Source organism: Oncorhynchus nerka, linkage group LG12 (genome assembly GCF_034236695.1).
Source record: "Oncorhynchus nerka isolate Pitt River linkage group LG12, Oner_Uvic_2.0, whole genome shotgun sequence".
In the NCBI taxonomy this organism is placed as follows: domain Eukaryota; kingdom Metazoa; phylum Chordata; class Actinopteri; order Salmoniformes; family Salmonidae; genus Oncorhynchus; species Oncorhynchus nerka.
Window position 1 is genome coordinate 48,388,401 of NC_088407.1, and position 17,273 is coordinate 48,405,673.

The 17,273-nt window shown below is 42.0% G+C and overlaps 2 protein-coding genes and 2 non-coding genes across 5 annotated transcripts; all 4 read right to left on the minus strand.

Moving 5' to 3' along the window:
* Positions 1 to 2: 2 nt before the first annotated feature.
* Positions 3 to 2,970, minus strand: LOC115138299 (large ribosomal subunit protein uL13-like). The gene is made up of 7 exons (XM_029675004.2): positions 2,880 to 2,970; positions 2,165 to 2,237; positions 1,818 to 1,883; positions 1,420 to 1,521; positions 886 to 971; positions 645 to 704; positions 3 to 249 (listed from the first exon to the last, which is right to left on the minus strand). The coding sequence occupies exons 1-7, from the start codon at positions 2,898 to 2,900 to the stop codon at positions 40 to 42; spliced, it is 618 nt and encodes a 205-aa protein (XP_029530864.1). The 5' UTR covers positions 2,901 to 2,970; the 3' UTR covers positions 3 to 39.
* Positions 398 to 479, minus strand: LOC115139099 (small nucleolar RNA Z195/SNORD33/SNORD32 family). Its single transcript, XR_003865061.1, has one exon. It is a non-coding gene; the product is annotated as a small nucleolar RNA Z195/SNORD33/SNORD32 family (small nucleolar RNA).
* Positions 2,322 to 2,404, minus strand: LOC115139098 (small nucleolar RNA Z195/SNORD33/SNORD32 family). Its single transcript, XR_003865060.1, has one exon. It is a non-coding gene; the product is annotated as a small nucleolar RNA Z195/SNORD33/SNORD32 family (small nucleolar RNA).
* Positions 2,971 to 13,350: 10,380 nt separating the features above from the next.
* LOC115138930 (ATPase inhibitor B, mitochondrial-like) lies at positions 13,351 to 16,703 on the minus strand. 2 transcript variants are annotated; one of them, XM_029676110.2, is made up of 3 exons: positions 16,579 to 16,703; positions 15,011 to 15,111; positions 13,351 to 13,647 (listed from the first exon to the last, which is right to left on the minus strand). In XM_029676110.2, exons 1-3 carry the CDS (start codon positions 16,645 to 16,647, stop codon positions 13,506 to 13,508), a joined length of 312 nt encoding a protein of 103 aa, XP_029531970.1. In that variant the 5' UTR covers positions 16,648 to 16,703; the 3' UTR covers positions 13,351 to 13,505. The 2 variants fall into 2 exon arrangements, with proteins under 2 accessions (XP_029531970.1, XP_029531969.1); XM_029676109.2 differs by lacking the exon at positions 16,579 to 16,703 and adding an exon at positions 15,858 to 16,191.
* Between the last annotated feature and the right edge of the window lie 570 nt (positions 16,704 to 17,273).

Here is a 17,273-nt window from a genome sequence, read left to right on the forward strand (position 1 = left end):
CAAACATTTATCTATCTTTATAGGCAACCATGAACAAGCTCAGACAAGGACACCGTATTGTTTAAGGACAGCAGTGTACTTTGAAATCTTGCTCTCCACGTTCTTCTCTGCCAGCTTTGACAGCTTGATCTCTGTCTTTTTCTTGGTGTACCGGATCTTGGCCTTCTCTTTCCTCTTCTCTTCCAAAGTGGCTGTGATAGCCTGGTACTTCCAGCCAACTTCATGGGCCAGACGTCCAAGGAGGGCAAACTAGAGAAGGCAAGTTCACACAAAGGACAGGAAAAATTACTAATGAAAAAGCATTACAAATCAAATCATTAGGCTAACAATCCAATATCAGATCATAACAGAACAGTTGCCATTACTTGCGATTCAAATAATTATTTGGATGTTGCTTTATGCCTCAGATGGTAGTGCATGTAAGGTATTCTCATGGTCGTCAAACTCGAATACTTACTGTGGTAAACATCACTGACAATAAGCAAAGATTGGTACCTGGCTAAATACATGTCAGCCAATGTCACTCAAGAACGACGTGGCTAAACATTAGCACAACCTGCAACTTTTGAAATACAGCTACCTACTAGTCAATGTAGCTTTGATAAAGTCAGTGGCATTATTTGACAAACTAATTTTAGGCTTACCTTGCGAGTGGGCTTCAGACGCACAATCTTCAGGGCGGCAGGTACGACCATGCGCTTCCTCTGTGTAACAAAATAAACGTCAGCTCCAAACAAATGCAAGTCCATTAGAGGGGAGGACAATTGCGTCTCAGATTCAGGGGTATTCTCAAAGTCAAAACTCAAACAATGTATGTATGGAAAAGTAGCATCACTGACAGCACACAATCATAGAGTTACACTTAATTATTGAAACATCAGTCACCTTGTCATAAGGAGGGGGGACACCATCAAACACCTTCAACCTTTCCAATGCAGCCTGTCCTCTTTTGGTTTTGTGAGGGAGCATGCCTGTTGGGGTCAAAGTGGCCATCAACAAAACATTTAGGCAATTAGGTCACCCTGCACTGGATTGGCAATATTTCGTAGTGTTAGTAAAGCCAAGGGGGAAAAGAGGGGGGGGGGGGGTCACAATACTTAGGGATACATCACACTTCAGTTCCATGACAATTTTGGATTGTGAATATGCTTAAATTCCCAATGTACAGTAACTTCCCCATGACTTAATAGATCAACACAACATTGTGGCCTTGACTGAACTCAGCAGTCAGATCTGGGATAAGTGTTCATCACAGTCAAGTAGGATCCATCCATTGCCCAAAGTAGAGTTCAGAATGTGTATACTTCATGCCATCAACCCAATATGGACCATTGAAATAAATATCCATATAGGTTAAATCCACACAAACCACTGGACCAGTAAGCCAGAGCTGAAAAACAGGAGGGATTTTGATCTTACCCCTTACGGTCCTCCAGAAGATTCTGCTGGGAGCTCTGAAATGGTATGGTCCACGAGAGGGGTTGGTGTTCATCCTTTTACGCAGGAAAGCCAGGTACTTCACTATTCATAAAACAGGTGCAGTACACCATCAAGCTAAGCCATAGTCTCAACCGCTTTACCACAGCCACAATTATTTCACAACTGTGGTCAACATATACCATGTTGCTTAATGTGTCAGATGGTAGTGCATGTAAAGTATGTTACTGGTGGTTAAACTCAAATATTTACTGTGTTAATCACTGACAAGCAAAGCTTATGATTTAGGAGAAAATATTTTACCTTGAATCCAAATAGAACCACACAACCCTTTACAACATTACAATTAAACCAAAAAAGTAAACCTGACAACAACTTACATTTGTTACGGTAGAAGTTCCCAGAGATGTTGATACCCTCACATCTCACAACTACCACCTTGTGTCCTGAAAAGGAGAGAAATCATGACTTACATATTGAAACATGGACAAGTACACAGGCCAATTGTTTAATATACACATCTCAGAGGGTAATGTGAGTTATCATTGTAGTTACTCAAGCAATGTAGGTTTTTTTTTAAATTCGTTGACAGTTGTAGCAAACTAGACATGGCTGTGTCCACATCAAGATGTAATTACACATCAAGTGACAATATCCTTGGACTGGATAATGATCAAAGTCTCGAGATGGGTATTAATTGACAAAATATTGTACTTCCAAAACTCACCCAGCAGAACTTGCTTAGCCACAATGGCAGCAAGACGACCAAGTAGATGGCCTCTGCCATCAAGCAGCAGAACCTTGGAGGAAAAGCGTAATCAAGTAATTTGCGAAAAGCTAGTTGCCCACCACCTGGGGTTCAAATGATTCAACGAGCTTGTTTTTATGTCTCAGATGGTAGTGCATGTAAAGTATTCTCATGGTCGTCAAACTCGAATACGTTACTGTGGTAAACATCACTGACAAGCAAAAATAAATACTTGAACTTGGATAAATACATTTTAGTTATGATTGTGTCCACATGGCCACGTCCGGCTGGCAAGAACGTTGAGCTAACTGGGGCTAAACATTAGCTCGCGCAATGGATAGCGTTACCCAACTATTGAGTTGAACTCAGTCATGTTAATTGAGAAATCTTACATGGCAAATTGAGGTATTTCATCTAAACACTATCAAAAAGGCCTAAGAATCAGGAATTCATTTTGCAGGATCCTTTGTAGCTAGACTAGCTTGCTTTAACTAGCTAGCTAACGTTAGAAGGCATGACTAGCTTAGCTAGCGATGTCAGCAACACCATTCATGTGTCAAGTAAAGCAACGAATAACCTCCCCCCTAGTCTTCATTTAACACTGAGCAATAGTTAGCTCCACTTCTGGATACAATATGTATATGGCTGTAATATAAACAAATATAGCAATGTTGGTTCTAGCGCTGTTACACACCTTATTGAACCGGTCCGCCATGATGAGCGAAAAGAAAGACAGACGGGGTTGTCCGCTGTAAAAGACAGGGGTTTCTGGGCGGCGCTATAGCGTTAAAGGAAGTTACGAGTTTTCATTCTTCTTCTGGGCTTTATACGCAGCACATAATATGCACATTGCCACCCCCTGGGCAGAGTGGGGATTACAGAAAACATTTCCCATTACATTTTGTCATACATTTATAAAATGTCCCATTAAATTTAGCATGCGGAGACAATGCTGTGGCATGCTGAGTTTCCAGCTGATGCAGAGCAGCGTAGCTGGAAAGCAAGGGTTTGCCCAGTGGAGGTTGGGTGTCGTGGATTTGTGGCGACATCCACCACCAGGTTGCTGTCGTCACATTGAATCCTTATTTAACTAGGCAAGTCAGTTAAGAACAAATTCTTATTTACAATGACGGACTATCAAAGGCCTCCTGCGGGGACGGGATAAAAAAAAATACATTTTATATATATATATATATATATATATATATATATATATATATATATGACAAAACAAGAGAGAACAACACTACATAAAGAGAGACGTAAGAACAACATAGCTAGGTAGCAACACAACATGACAACAACATGGTAGCAGCACAAAACATAGTACAAACATTGGACACAGACAATCGCACAAATGGCAAGAAGTTAGAGACAATACATCAAGTAAAGCAGCTACAACTGTCAGTAAGAGCGTCCATGATTGAGTCTCTGAATTAAGAGATTGAGATAAAACTGTCCAGTTTGAGTGTTTGTTGCAGCTTGTTCCAGTCGCTAGCTGCAGCAAAATGAAAAGACGAGTGACCAATGGATGTGTGAGCTTTGGGGACCTTTAACAGAATGTGATTGGCAGAACGGGTGTTGTATGTGGAGGATGAGGGCTGCAGTAGATATCTCAGATAGGGGGGAGTGAGGCCTAGGATGGTTTTATAAATAAGCATCAACCAGTGGGTCTTGCGACGGGTATACAAAGATGACCAGTTTACAGAGGAGTATAGAGTGCAGTGATGTGTCCTATAAGGAGCATTGGTGGCAAATCATATGGCCGAATGGTAAAGAACATCTTGCCCCTCGAGAGCACCCTTACCTGCCGATCTATAAATTATGTCTCCGTAATCTAGCATGGGTAGGATGGTCATCTGAATCAGGGTTAGTTTGGCAGCTGGGGTGAAAGAGGAGCGATTACAATAGTCTAGATTTAACTTTAGCCTACAGCTTTGATATGTGCTGAGAGAAGGACAGTGTACCTTCTAGCCATACTCTCAAGTACTTGTATGAGGTGACTACCTCAAGCTCTAAACCCCCAGAAGTAGTAATAACACCTGTGGAGAGAGGGGCATTCTTCTTACCAAACCACATGACCTTTGTTTTGGAGGTGTTCAGAACAAGGTTAAGGGTAGAGAAAGCTTGTTGGACACTAAAAAAGCTGTGCTGTAAAGCATTTGACACAACATCCCGGGAGGGGCCAGCTGAGTATAAGGTCGCAATTGTAAATGAGAACTTGTTCTCAACTTGCCTACCTGGTTAAATAAAGGTGAAATAAATAAATAAATAAGACTGTATCATCTGCATATAAATGGGTGAGAGAGCTTCCTACTGTCTGAGCTATGTTGTTGAGGTAAATTGAGAAGTGTGTGGGGCCTAGGATCAAACCTTGGGATACTCCTTTGGTGACAAGCAGTGGCTGAGACAGCAGATTTTCTGACTTTATACCCTGCACTCTTTGAGAGAGGTAGTTTGCAAACCAGGCCAAAGACACCAATAGTCCTTAGACGGCCCACAAGAATGGAATGGTCTACCGTATCAAAAGCTTTGGCCAAGTGAATAAAAATAGCAGCACAACATTGCTTAGAATCAAGGGCAATGGTGAAATCATTGAGGAACTTTAAGGTTGCAGTGACACATCCATCACCTGAGCGAAAACCAGATTGCATACCAGAGAGAATGCTATAGACATCAAGAAAGCCAGTCAGTTGATTATTGACAAGTTTTTCCAACACCTTTGATAAACAGGGCAAAATAGAAATAGGCCTATAACAGTTAGGATCAGCTTGATCTCCCCCTTTAAATAAAGGACGAACCGTGGCTGCCTTCCAAGCAATGGGAACCTCCCCAGAAAGGAGAGACAGGTTAAAAAGGTTGGAGATAGGCTTCGCGATGATAGGGGCAGCAACCTTAAAGAAGAAATGGTCTAAACCATCTGACCCAGCTGAAGGACCTTGGAATCTACAGCCATGCCCTTCGCCAAACCATCAAGGCAACATCAGGTGTTGCCGAAAGGAGTAGCCAATGGCTCTGGCTGAAGTGAAAAGATCCCAGCTGGTACTCAAAGTGAGAGGGAGAAGACTAGGCAGGTACAGGTTCTGGGACGCTAGAACTCACTGTTGAGCTTTCTTGGGATGTTGCAGGCTCATCAATGAAACATTAAAGATGGAAGGTGCCAACTTGAAAACTCCACTGGCGTATCTGCCCTGTCCCAACACCGGAGCAAGTATTTTAGGTTAGTGCTCATGATCTTCTATTGGCACAAGGCAATTTAATATATATATTAACTCATATAAAAAAATACACTGATGTCTCAAATGTATAATATTCTACAAGCGTCTCTTGTGGATTCTCAATACATGATGTCTTATGGCTACTACGTTATCCTCAGTGGACAAATTAGTGTCTGATCTCAAGGAAGAGTTTGACCCGTTTTCATACGTGTCAGCTTCATGTTTTCATACATGTATTGGCTCTCATAGCTCTCTAAAATAATTACCATACCTTATATCTAATTAATATATTTTTTATTGTGCATCCCTTTCATGAAAATTGTCTCAACGGCACAGCATCACCACAACAATGTAAATCACAAACAATAGTACAACAAAAACAACAGCTGGATAGGGATCATTAAATTAGCTACAGGGGCATTGTTGGGCAGAGTTAAAATGTCTTATACTGGTGGGGACAAATTAGTTGTCAATTCTGGCGGTTTTGTGTACATGGGATTTGTATTGGCGGCCTGGCGGTAATAGCTGGTATCACCTAATCGATTACCATCTACCAGAGGCATCATGCACCCATTATTTTGGAGGGGGCACGAAGTAGTTGAGGTTTGAATTTAGCATTTTTTCAAACACCTGAAACAGCCTTTCCTGCAATCTAGAGCCATAATCATTATACATAATTCTGTAAAAAAACATGTATATTTTTCTATATAGGTTATCTAAGCACACCTCATAACCTATTAATTTGTCATTTAATTAATAATGCACATTGATTAAGAACCTTTATGCCTTTTATGGAGTTTAGTACAAAGGACACACTGGTAAATAGTACCGTAACCCAAGAATTAAAGCAATTTTAGTATTTTATGAAGTCTAGCAACCTTGCCAGCAGGCATTCCAGCTAAAATAGTTAGACAAGTTACTTACTTGATTGATAGCCAGAAATGGCTTGGTAGCTAGTTACGAGGTTGGGAGATTGGGAACTTATCTAGCTGGCTAACTTAAACCAACTTTTAAAAAACTGGTAGGTGGCTATCAGTGGCGATTTTAAGCATGTAAATCCTGGTGGGCCAAAAAAAAAAAAAGATAAAGTGGGATGCATGCCAGCAAAGCCACTACACAACATTAAACAATAAATTAATTGCACTATAACAGTGACAAACGGTGCCCACAAACTGTTAGGGCCTACATAAATCTGTCCCAACAGCAGTCCCAACACCTTAACACTCTAGCGTAGCCTTGTCTGTCAGTGAGAAAGTTAATTCAGCCTCATTTACTGCCTTTAAAAAAACATAGCTGATATGGCTGACTTGCTTAAACAAATGTGGTTTCTACTGACAATTGATATGTACAAACTATGGCATAAGGGGATGACAAGCGGATAAGAGGCAATACGTAATTTCGATTAAGACATTGATGAGCCAGCTAGGACGGACGTAGTCAATAGAACTATTTGTTTAGCACTTTTGAAATGTACAGCGACAGAATTCAGAACATGGGCAATTCTTAGTCTTCTCCCTGTACACCAAGTTAGAACCTTAGGATGAATAAAGTGGACTTGTAAAGCAGACAATGACAGCTCTTACAGAAGTTGATGATTACATTTCTCTAAAACAGGCTATAGGCTATATGTGCATCACCAAGTCAGAACAGTAGGTGAATGAGGGGGTAAATAGACCAAATTATTAAGGTGATGAACATGGGCTATTAACAGCTTACTACACAACATACACTTAGAATTACTTTCTTAGCTACAGTATACATATCTCCCTGACATATGAAATCATTTATGCAGCAGCATACAAGACACATTTGGACTCACCTTGTTGTGCTGTGGTCCCTTGAACAGGAAGGTGGCACAGCGGTCCATCATGGGCAAATTTTGTCATCAAAGTCTGGCATTCTTTGGATTTATGGTGCCTTCAAGACAACTGGGAACTCAAAAAAAAACAAGGTTGAATCATGATCTTCAGTGCCCGACTTACAATTCCGAGTTGGATAACCGTTCAAAGTGTATTTCCCAGTCTGAGTTTTTTTTTTTAAACAGAATTCCCAGTTGTCATGAACTCAATGCTCTCGTTGGCTGGCCCTCGCTTCATACTCGTCGCCAAACCCACTGGCTCCATGTCATCTACAAGACCCTGCTAGGTAAAGTCCCCCCTTAACTCAGCTCGCTGGTCACCATAGCATCTCCCACCTGTAGCACACGCTCCAGCAGGTATATCTCTCTAGTCACCCCCAAAACCAATTCTTTCTTTGGCCGCCTCTCCTTCCAGTTCTCTGCTGCCAATGACTGGAACAAACTACAAAAATCTCTGAAACTGGAAACACTTATCTCCCTCACTAGCTTTAAGCACCAACTGTCAGAGCAGCTCACAGATTACTGCACCTGTACATAGCCCACCTATAATTTAGCCCAAACAACTACCTCTTTCCCTACTGTATTTAATTAATTTATTTAGCTCCATTGCACCCCATTATTTTTATTTCTACTTTGCACATTCTTCCATTGCAAATCTACCATTCCAGTGTTTTACTTGCTATATTGTATTTACTTTGCCACCATGGCCTTTTTTGCCTTTACCTCCCTTATCTCACCTCATTTGCTCACATCGTATATAGACTTGTTTAAACTGTATTATTGACTGTATGTTTGTTTTACTCCTTGTGTAACTCTGTGTCGTTGTATGTGTCGAACTGCTTTGCTTTATCTTGGCCAGGTCGCAATTGTAAATGAGACTTGCCTACCTGGTTAAATAAAGGTGAATTACATTTTTATTTTATTTTTATAAATAATAATAATTTTAAAAAATAATAATGAAGTTAAGTTAACAGTTGTTTTGAGCGCAGCACAAATCAAGCTTCATTGGCAGCATGGCCAATGATGAATGCTTATCATTTTAAAGTTGGAAAAGAGCCCCTTAATCCCAGATTTGGGACCACATAGCCACTGTCACTGATTCCATCCAAACCACTCATTGTTGAATTTGCGATTTTCAACTTGTTGTGTAAGGTTTATGTCCAATGGCCGATGTGCACCAATACATTTTATCTATAATTTCTCTTCATATGACAAGGATTAAAAAGGATTTGCCAGTAGATTGTCGACTTGATTCATGATGACTGGTAGCTAAGATTTTGAAAGCAATCCAATCAAAGCTACTGTATATATCACGTGAATTGACAATTCTATCTGTGGCCAATGACCTTGAGCCTTCTTGGATGGGCACTTCTAATGTAACTATGGCAGCACCCAAGGGGCTAGAATTTAAGGTCTGACCTTAGACCTGGCAGTGATGTAGTGTCCCCATGAGTGACAGAACACTGAGCCAATCATGGCGGCAACGCTCCTTATTTTTTCTGCTGGCATGCCCCACCACCACAGAAAGCACTGAGCTAGGCTGAAACACCTGCATTTTGGAGCTGCCTTACTTAAGAAAACAGACCATATTTGAATGCGGCTTTACTAACTCCGATATATATTTTTTTACATCGTTTACAAACTGATATGTGACACGTATTAATGCCAAAATAACATGCAAAACAGGCAAGTCCCCCCCAAAAAAAAATGTGGGGCTCAAAACCCTGAATGACGGGTCAACAGTGGTGGCTAGTATTTGAGAATCAAAACGGCTTTTTTATTTATTCATCAAGAAGGAATTAATAGGCCACCTAGCTTGACCTATTAACTATTACAGACTAAAAAGGTAACCCAGCCGCGGGTTGCCCAGTGACGCGAGCCTACAAGACGAGCTACATTCATTTTATCCTTGCTTTGAGATAAGCAACACTGAAGCATGCTTGAGAGCACCAGCTCTTCCAGACAACTGTGTGATCACGCTGTCCGTAGTAAGAAAGACCTTTACACAGGTCAACATTCACAAAGCTACCGGGCCAGACGGACTACCAGGACATGTACTCAAAGCATGTGCAGACCAACTGGCAAGTGTCTTCACTGACATTTTCAACCTCTCCTTGGCCACCTTGGTCCCTGTGTCCAACACACATATGACGCCACCATCTCAATCGCACTCCACACTGCCATTTCCCACCTAGACAAAAGGAAAAACCTACGTGAGAATGCTATTCATTAACTACAGCTCAGCGTTCAACACCATAGTGCCCTCAAAGCTCATCACTAAGCTAAGGACCCTGGGACTTAACACCTCCCTCTGCTAACTGGATCCTGGACTTCCTGATGGGTCACCCCCAGGTGGTAAGGGTAGGCAACAACACGTCTGCCACGCTGATCCTCAACACTGGGGCCCCTCAGGGGTGCGTGCTTAGTGTCCTCCTGTACTTCCTCTTCACCCAATAGTGCGTGGCCAAGCACGACTCCAACACCATCATTACGTTTGCTGAGGACAAGAGTGGTAGACCCAATCACCGACAACGATGAGACAGCTTTTAGGGAGGTGGTCAAAGACCTGGCAGTGTGGTCCCAGGACAACAACCTCTCTCTCAATGTGATCAAGACAAAGGAGATGATCGTGGACTATAGGAAAAGGAGGGCCGAACACGCCCCCATTCACATCAATGGAGCTGTAGTGGAGTGGTTCGAGAGTTTCAAGTTCCTTGGTGTCCACATCACCAACAAACTACCATGGTCCAAACACACCAAGACAGTTGTGAAGAGGGCACGATAACACCTTTTCCCCCTCAGGAGACTGAAAATATTTGGCTTGGGTCCCCAGACCCTCAAAAGGTTCTACAGCGGCACCATCGAGAGCATCCTGACCGGTTGCATCACCGCCTAGTATGGCAACTGCTTGGCATCTGAACACAAGGCAGTAGAGGGTAATGCGTTCGGCCTAGTACATCACTGGGGCTAAGCTGCCAATCTACTTTGTACATGACACAAGTAATTTTACCAACAATTGTTTACAGATAGATTATTTCACTTATAATTCACTGTATCACAATTCCAGTGAGTCAGAAGTTTACATACACTAAGTTGAATGTGCCTTTAAACACCTTGGAAAATTCCAGAAAATGATGTCATGGCTCTAGAAGCTTCTGGTAGGCTAATTGACATCATTTGATTAAATTGGAGGTGCACCTGTGGATGGATTTCAAGGCCTAGCTTCAAACTAAGTGCCTCTTTAGTTGAGATCATGAGAAAATCAAAAGAAATCAGCCAATACCTCAGAAAACAAATTGTAGACCTCCACAAGTCTGGTTCATCCTTGGGAGAAATTTCCAAACGTATGAAGGTACCACATTCATCTGTGCAAAGAATAGTATAAACACCATGGGACCACGCAGCCGTCATACCGCCCAGGAAGGAGATGTGTTCTGTCTCATAGAGACTAATGTACTTTGGTGCAAAAAGTGCAAATCAATCACAAAACAGCAGCAGAGGACTTTGTGAAGATGCTGGAGGAAACAGGTACATAAGTATCTATATTCACAGTAAAACGAGTCCCAAATCGCCATAACCTGAAAGGCCACTCAGCAGGGAAGAAGCCACTGCTCCAAAACCGCCATGAAAAAGCCAGACTATGGTTTGCAACTGCACATGGGGACAAAGATCGTACTTTTTGGAGAAATGTCCTCTGGTCTGATGAAACAAAAATAGAACTGTTTGGCCATAATGACCATCGTTATGTTTGGAGGGAAAAGGGGGAGGCTAGCAAGCCGAAGAATTCCATCCAAATCTTGAAGCACGGGGATGGCAGCATCATGTTGTGGGGGTGCTTTGCTGCAGAAGGGACTGGTGCACTTCACAAGACAGATAGCACCATGAAGCAGGAAATGTATGTGGATGTATTGAAGCAACATCTCAAGACATCAGTCAGGAAGTTAAAGCTTGGTCGCAAATGGGTCTTCCAAATGGACAATGACCCCAAGCACACTTCCAAAGTTGTGGCAAAATGGCATAAGGACAACAAAGTCAAGGTATTGGAGTGGCCATCACAAAGCCCTGACCTCAATCCTATAGAAAATATGTGGGCAGAACTGAAAAAGTGTGTGCGAGCAAGGAGGCCTACAAACCTGACTCCGTTACACCAGTTGTCAGGAGGAATGGGTCAAAATTCACCCAATTTATTGTGGGAAGCTTTGACCCAAGTTAAACCATTTAAAGGCAATGCTACCAAATAATAATTGAGTGTATGTAAACTTCTGACCAACTGGGAATGTGATGAAAGAAATAAAAGCAGAAAGAAATCATTCTCTTAACTATTATTCTGACATTTCACATTCTTAAAATAAAGTGGTGATCCTAACTGACCTAAGACAGGGATTTTTTACTAGGATTAAATGTCAGGAATTGTGAAAATCTGAGTTTAAATGTATTTGGCTAAGGTGTATGTAAACTTCCGACTTCAACTGTATATACAAGGTGGTGTCAGAGAAAGGCCCAAAAAAATGGTATAAAAGACTCCAGTCACCCAAGTCATAGACTGTTCCCTCTGCTACCGCATGGCAAGTGGTACCGGAGCACCATGTCTAGGACCAAAAGGCTCCTTAACAGCTTCTATCCCCAAGCCATAAGACTGCTGAACAACTAATCAAATGGCCTGCCCTGACTATTAACAGTCTGAGGTCCTGAGCTCTCTGGAGCAGGTTCTCATCAAGGATCTCTCTGTACATTATTCCATTCATCTTTGCCTAGATCCTGACAAGTCTCCCAGTCTCTGCCGCTGAAAAATATCCCCACAGCATAATGCTGCCACCACCATCCTTTACCATAGGGATAGTGCCAGGTTTCCTCCAGACGTGACGCTTGGCATTCAGGCCAAATAATTTGATCTTTTTTCTCATGGTCCGAGTCCTTTAGGTGCCGTTTGGCAAATGCCAAGTGGGTGGTCATGTGCCTTTTACTGAGGAATAGCTTTCGTCTGGCCACTACCAAAAAGGCCTGATTGGTGGAGTGCTGCAGAGATGGTTGTCCTTCTGGAAGGTTCTACCATCTCCACAGATGAACTCTGGAGCTTTGTCCGAGTGACCATCATGTACTTGGTCACCTCCCTGACCAAGGCCCTTCTCCCCTGATTGCTCAGATTGGCCGGGCAGTCAGTTCCAAACTTCTTCCATTTAAGAATGATGGAGGTCATTGTGTTTTTGGGGACCTTCAATGCTGCAGAATGTTTTTGGTACACTTCCCCAGATCTGTGCCTCGACACAATCCTGTCTCTGAGCTCTACAGACAATTCCTTCAACCTCATTGGTTGGTTTTTGCTCTGACATGCACAGTCAACTGTGGGAACTTATAGACCGGTGGATGCCTTTACAAATCATGACCAATCAATTGAATTTACAACAGATGGACTCCAATCAAGTTGTAGAAACATCTCAAGGATGATCAATGGAAACAGGATACACCGGAGCTCAATTTCAAGTCCAATAGCAAAGGGTCTGAATACTTATGTAAATAAAGTCTGTTATTGACTTTTAATACATTTTAAAATGTTATATTGCTGAGGATATTTTAAAATCCGTTTTAGAATAAGGCTGTAACATAACAAAATGTGGAAGAATTCAAATGGGTCTGAATACTTTCCGAAGGCACAGTATGAATATATTATAGGTACTTATTAGTAGTAGCAGTAGTTTATTAATTATTAGACAGTAGTTGATTATTAGACAGTAGCTTCTATTTAATTCTTGTTACTAACTATAGTTTTTTTCCCCCCCGACACTCCTGAAAATGAGATTGTGCATCAAGAGATTTCATCCTTCAATTTTTCAAATAAAAATTAATATTGCGTACTCTTTGCATGGTCCAGTCAGTGGGCCGCTTATAAGTATTATAAAATGTGGGCTTAAAAATTAAGTTTAGTAATAATTAATTTAACATCGGTAAATGTCAAAACAGGACCCCGTTGCCCCCTATGGGCATGACGCCTCTGCCAGCTCCACGGACTGTCATCATCCTTCTGTAATGTGGCATCTCATATCATCATCTTAGCATTAACAATAACTGAAAGCAATAACCATGAAAAAGTATAACATTAACCATATCAAATAATTGTTTTAATAACCTTGAGCATATACAGAACAATTAATCACACATACACAGAGCTGGCCCAGAGAGGCAATGCAGGCGATGTCTAGAGGTAGGCAATAAAGAATCCCTGGGCTTCATTCAAATAGAGTGAGTCTCAATCATCATGATTCAGCTTCCTAATTTTCCCCTTGTGACGGTCAATCTCGCTCTGCAGCCTCGAAATCTCCTTCTTGTGGTGATCAATCTCCTCTTGGTGGTGCTGCTTCAGTGCAGCCAACTGTTCCTGCTCTTTACGCCTGGATTCAGAGATAGGAAAGCATGAGGTACAGTGATGACATGACAGACTTCCACAAAGCCTCTATAGGTCAGGAGACTGCCACAAAACCTCCATAAACACAAAAGCATGTGGACACCCTTTCAAATGAGTGGATTCAGATATTTCAGCCACACCTGTTGCTGACAGGTGTACAACATTGAGTGCACAGCCATGCAATCTCCATAGACAAACATTGGCAGTAGAATGGCCTAGACGTGGCACCGTCATAGGTTGCCACCTTTCCAACAAGTCAGTTTGTCAAATGTCTGCCTTTAGAGCTGCCTTAGTCAACTGTAAGTGCTGTTATTGTGATGAAGTGGTAGGCCACAAGCTCAAACGGGACTGGCGAGCATGTATAAATCAACCTGTCCTCGGTTGCAACACTCACGACCGATTTCCAAACTGCCTCCGGAAGCAACGTTTGCACAAGAACTGTTTGTCAGGAGCTTAATGAAATGTGTTCCCTTGGCCGAGGGGCCGCACACAAGCCTAAGATCACCAGGTGCAATGCCAAGAGTCGGCTGGAGTGATGAATAACACTTCACCATCTGGCACTTCGACTGGCAAATCTGGGTTTGGCGGATGCCAGAAGAACGCTACATGCCCAATTGCATAGTGCCAAATGTAAAGTATGGCGGAGAAGGAATAATGGTCTGGGGCTGTTTTTCATGGTTCGGGGTAGACCCCTTATTTCAAGTGAAGGGACATTTTTATGCTACGGCATAAAATGACAGACGATTCTGTGCTTCCAACTTTGTGGCAACAGTTTGGGGAAGGCCCTTTCCTGTTTCAGCATGACAATGCCCCTGTGCACAAAGCGAGATCAATAGAGAAATGGTTTGACAAGATCGGTGTGGAAGAACTTGACTGGCCTGCACAGAGCCCTCACCTCAATCCCTTCAAACACATTTGGGATGAATTGGAACGCCAACTGCGCCAGGCCCAATGGTCCAACCTCACTAATGCTCGTGGCTGAATGGAAACAAGTCCCCGCAGCAATGTTCCAACATCTAGTGCAGGGCTGCCCAACTGGAGATATACTGTCCTATAGGTTTTCAATCCAACCCTAATTTAGCATATCTGATTCAGCTAGTTAAGGTCTTGTTGTGCAGCTAATTAGTAGTAAATTAGGGTTGGACTGAAAATTCACAGGACTGTAGATCTCCAGAAAGACGGTTGGGCAACCCTGATCTAGTGGAAAGCCTTCCCAGAAGAGTGGAGGCTGTTATAGCAGCAAAGGGGGGGGACCAACTCCATACTAATGCCCATGATTTTGGCATGAGATGTTCGACAAGCAGGTGTCCACATACTTTTGTCAATGTACTGTATAAGCCCCAACTCACCTGAAGTACATTTCCTCCTCTGCAGCCTGTTTCTTTCCTGCCTCTCTGACAGATCCTCCGCCACCCCCTCCTTTCCCTGCACCTTTGCCCAACTCACCCAGCTGGTACATGAGGAAAGATAAATGAATAAGTAAACATAATAACAAGTTACTCCTACTAAGGAACATGTATGACATTGGTGTGTTGTGTAATTCACACATTTTATTACCGAAAAAAATGACCTTCAAATTGCATAAAGCTTTCGTTGTACAGTGGTAAATGCTGTTATCAGCATGTGCTGTATAAAAGTAAATGGTTGTTAGTACTAATTGGTGTCATGTGACATGCAGCTGAATTAGCTAAAGCAAAGATTGAAATGGGAATCTTTTGCATGTGGAACACTAATATAATATGTCAATACATTGCAAAATGTTAGGCCACACATTGATTTTCATGCCCCAATGTAAAACGTCTTCCTAATGTTCACTTAAAAGACCTATTGTACGGAATTGACAAGAGAACGTCAACAATGCCTCAATTTAAAAAAATACCTCTGACCATCAACAGCACCAGATACTTGTTTCAATAACGATTCATAGGATGGACGAATTCAACCAAATTCCATGAAGTCATCAGACCGGAGGTGTATATTTTTATTTTTTATACTTGGCTTTCAACTAACTGGACACATTGAACTGCTTACAAAACTATTTCGCTTCATAGAATGCTGTCAGTACAGTCGTTTTCTACAATGTTGCACCAGAATCTAGAATCTAGATGCTGTCTCTACCATGCACTCTTTCAAAAACTCGCCTTCGGAGAAAGGCTTGCTAGCCTTTGCTAATTTGAATGCCAGCAAATAACTTGCCTTGGTACTTGACTCTTGAATTGCAGTTTGTCGGTGAAAAAAGTTCTGTTGACTCTGTAAATTAGCTGCCAACCTCTGAGCAGTAGCCGCCCGTTCTTGTGTTGACTGCTTGCTAGCATAGTTTGCATGCTTCGTGGCAAAGTGACGGCTGATATTGTACTCTTTGAAAACCGCAACAGCTTCTTGGCATATCAGACATACAGCCGTTGATCGGACTTCAGTGAAGAAGTATTTTGTTGTCCACTCCTTATTAAACACTCGGCATTCCCTGTCCACTTTCCTTCTCTTTGGTCCGCTCATTTTCACAGAAGGGCTTAATGGTGACGTGAAATAAAGAGAAATACGCGCCACTCCAACAACGGTCAATGTGTTTTGAGTGCGCCATCTATTGGGGAAACGTGGGCATTGCAGGGAAAGGGGAAAAAATGAGGTTTTTACTATAATTTGGACAAGTTCGGCGGGCCGGATTAAAAAGCCTAACGGGCCGTATGTGGCCCGCGGGCCGTAGTTTGCCCATGTCTGATCTAGATGAAAGTTCAAAATATCTGTGAAACATTAACTGACTGAGTAACAAAAAGGTAACAAAAATAACATAAAAAAATTGTCCAAGGCCATAGTCAAATCACCTGACAATTGAATACCACTTGTTTCACTTGAACTTTAGACTGTAATTAGCAGCGAAAAGCAAAACGTGGTCTTATCATATGTCGTGCGTTTTTACCTGGTTAGATGCCATCCTTAGCTGTGTGGTGAGTAGACTCCTAACGTCGGGTCTCAAAAACCTTGCCATTTCGCACCAAAACAACTATCATCTGACCAATTGCCCTTGTCTACCAAAATAAACGTAACAGGTCCTCACCATTGTCTAAAATGGGTGTGGAAACGGATGAGCTGAGTCTTTATTATTTTTCGATTAAGGATCAGTTAGATCCAGCTCAATAGTAGCATCCGTAAAAAGGTGTGGATTTTTTTTCATTAAACACGTTTTAATAAATGGCTATCAGTCTTAAACAATCAAAATGTCACTTGGAAATATGTCCACCCCTATTTGTAATGGTACGGCCTCATATACCGGACAGCGTGATACCCACAATTTGATGTGCATGCGCTGCGCACTACGTAGTGGCGTTGCCATTTGTTTATTGCATTGGTCTACTCCAGCCTGTGAGCACTTCTGCTAAATTATAGATTTGTTTGCCATATATGCATGTTGTCAAATACACAGTAGACCTACACAACAACTACTTGACATTTACCTTTTGTATTTTAAAATGTCCAAGTTGTTGCACAGGATACAACAGGTCTAAAACAGTACAGGGGAATTCTTACCTTAGGAGCTCTTTCCCAACAATGCAGTGATAATAATAGAAAATAGAATAACAAATGTAATTAAAATGAACACACAAGCACTACAAT

What these genes read in the sequence shown, in the direction of transcription:
- LOC115138930 (XM_029676109.2), bottom strand. Translation starts at nt 16,157, where the DNA reads ATGAGCGGACCAAAGAGAAGGAAAGTGGACAGGGAATGCCGAGTGTTT. An exon ending in TTCAAGAGTCAAGTACCAAG is followed by an intron (nt 15,112 to 15,857) that starts GCAAGTTATTTG and finishes CTCATGTACCAG; the next exon opens with CTGGGTGAGTTGGGCAAAGG. An exon ending in GAGGAGGAAATGTACTTCAG is followed by an intron (nt 13,648 to 15,010) that starts GTGAGTTGGGGC and finishes CTCTGAATCCAG; the next exon opens with GCGTAAAGAGCAGGAACAGT.
- LOC115138299 (XM_029675004.2), bottom strand. Translation starts at nt 2,900, where the DNA reads ATGGCGGACCGGTTCAATAAG. An exon ending in GGCTAAGCAAGTTCTGCTGG is followed by an intron (nt 1,884 to 2,164) that starts GTGAGTTTTGGA and finishes TCTCCTTTTCAG; the next exon opens with GACACAAGGTGGTAGTTGTG. An exon ending in GAACTTCTACCGTAACAAAT is followed by an intron (nt 1,522 to 1,817) that starts GTAAGTTGTTGT and finishes TTTTATGAATAG; the next exon opens with TGAAGTACCTGGCTTTCCTG.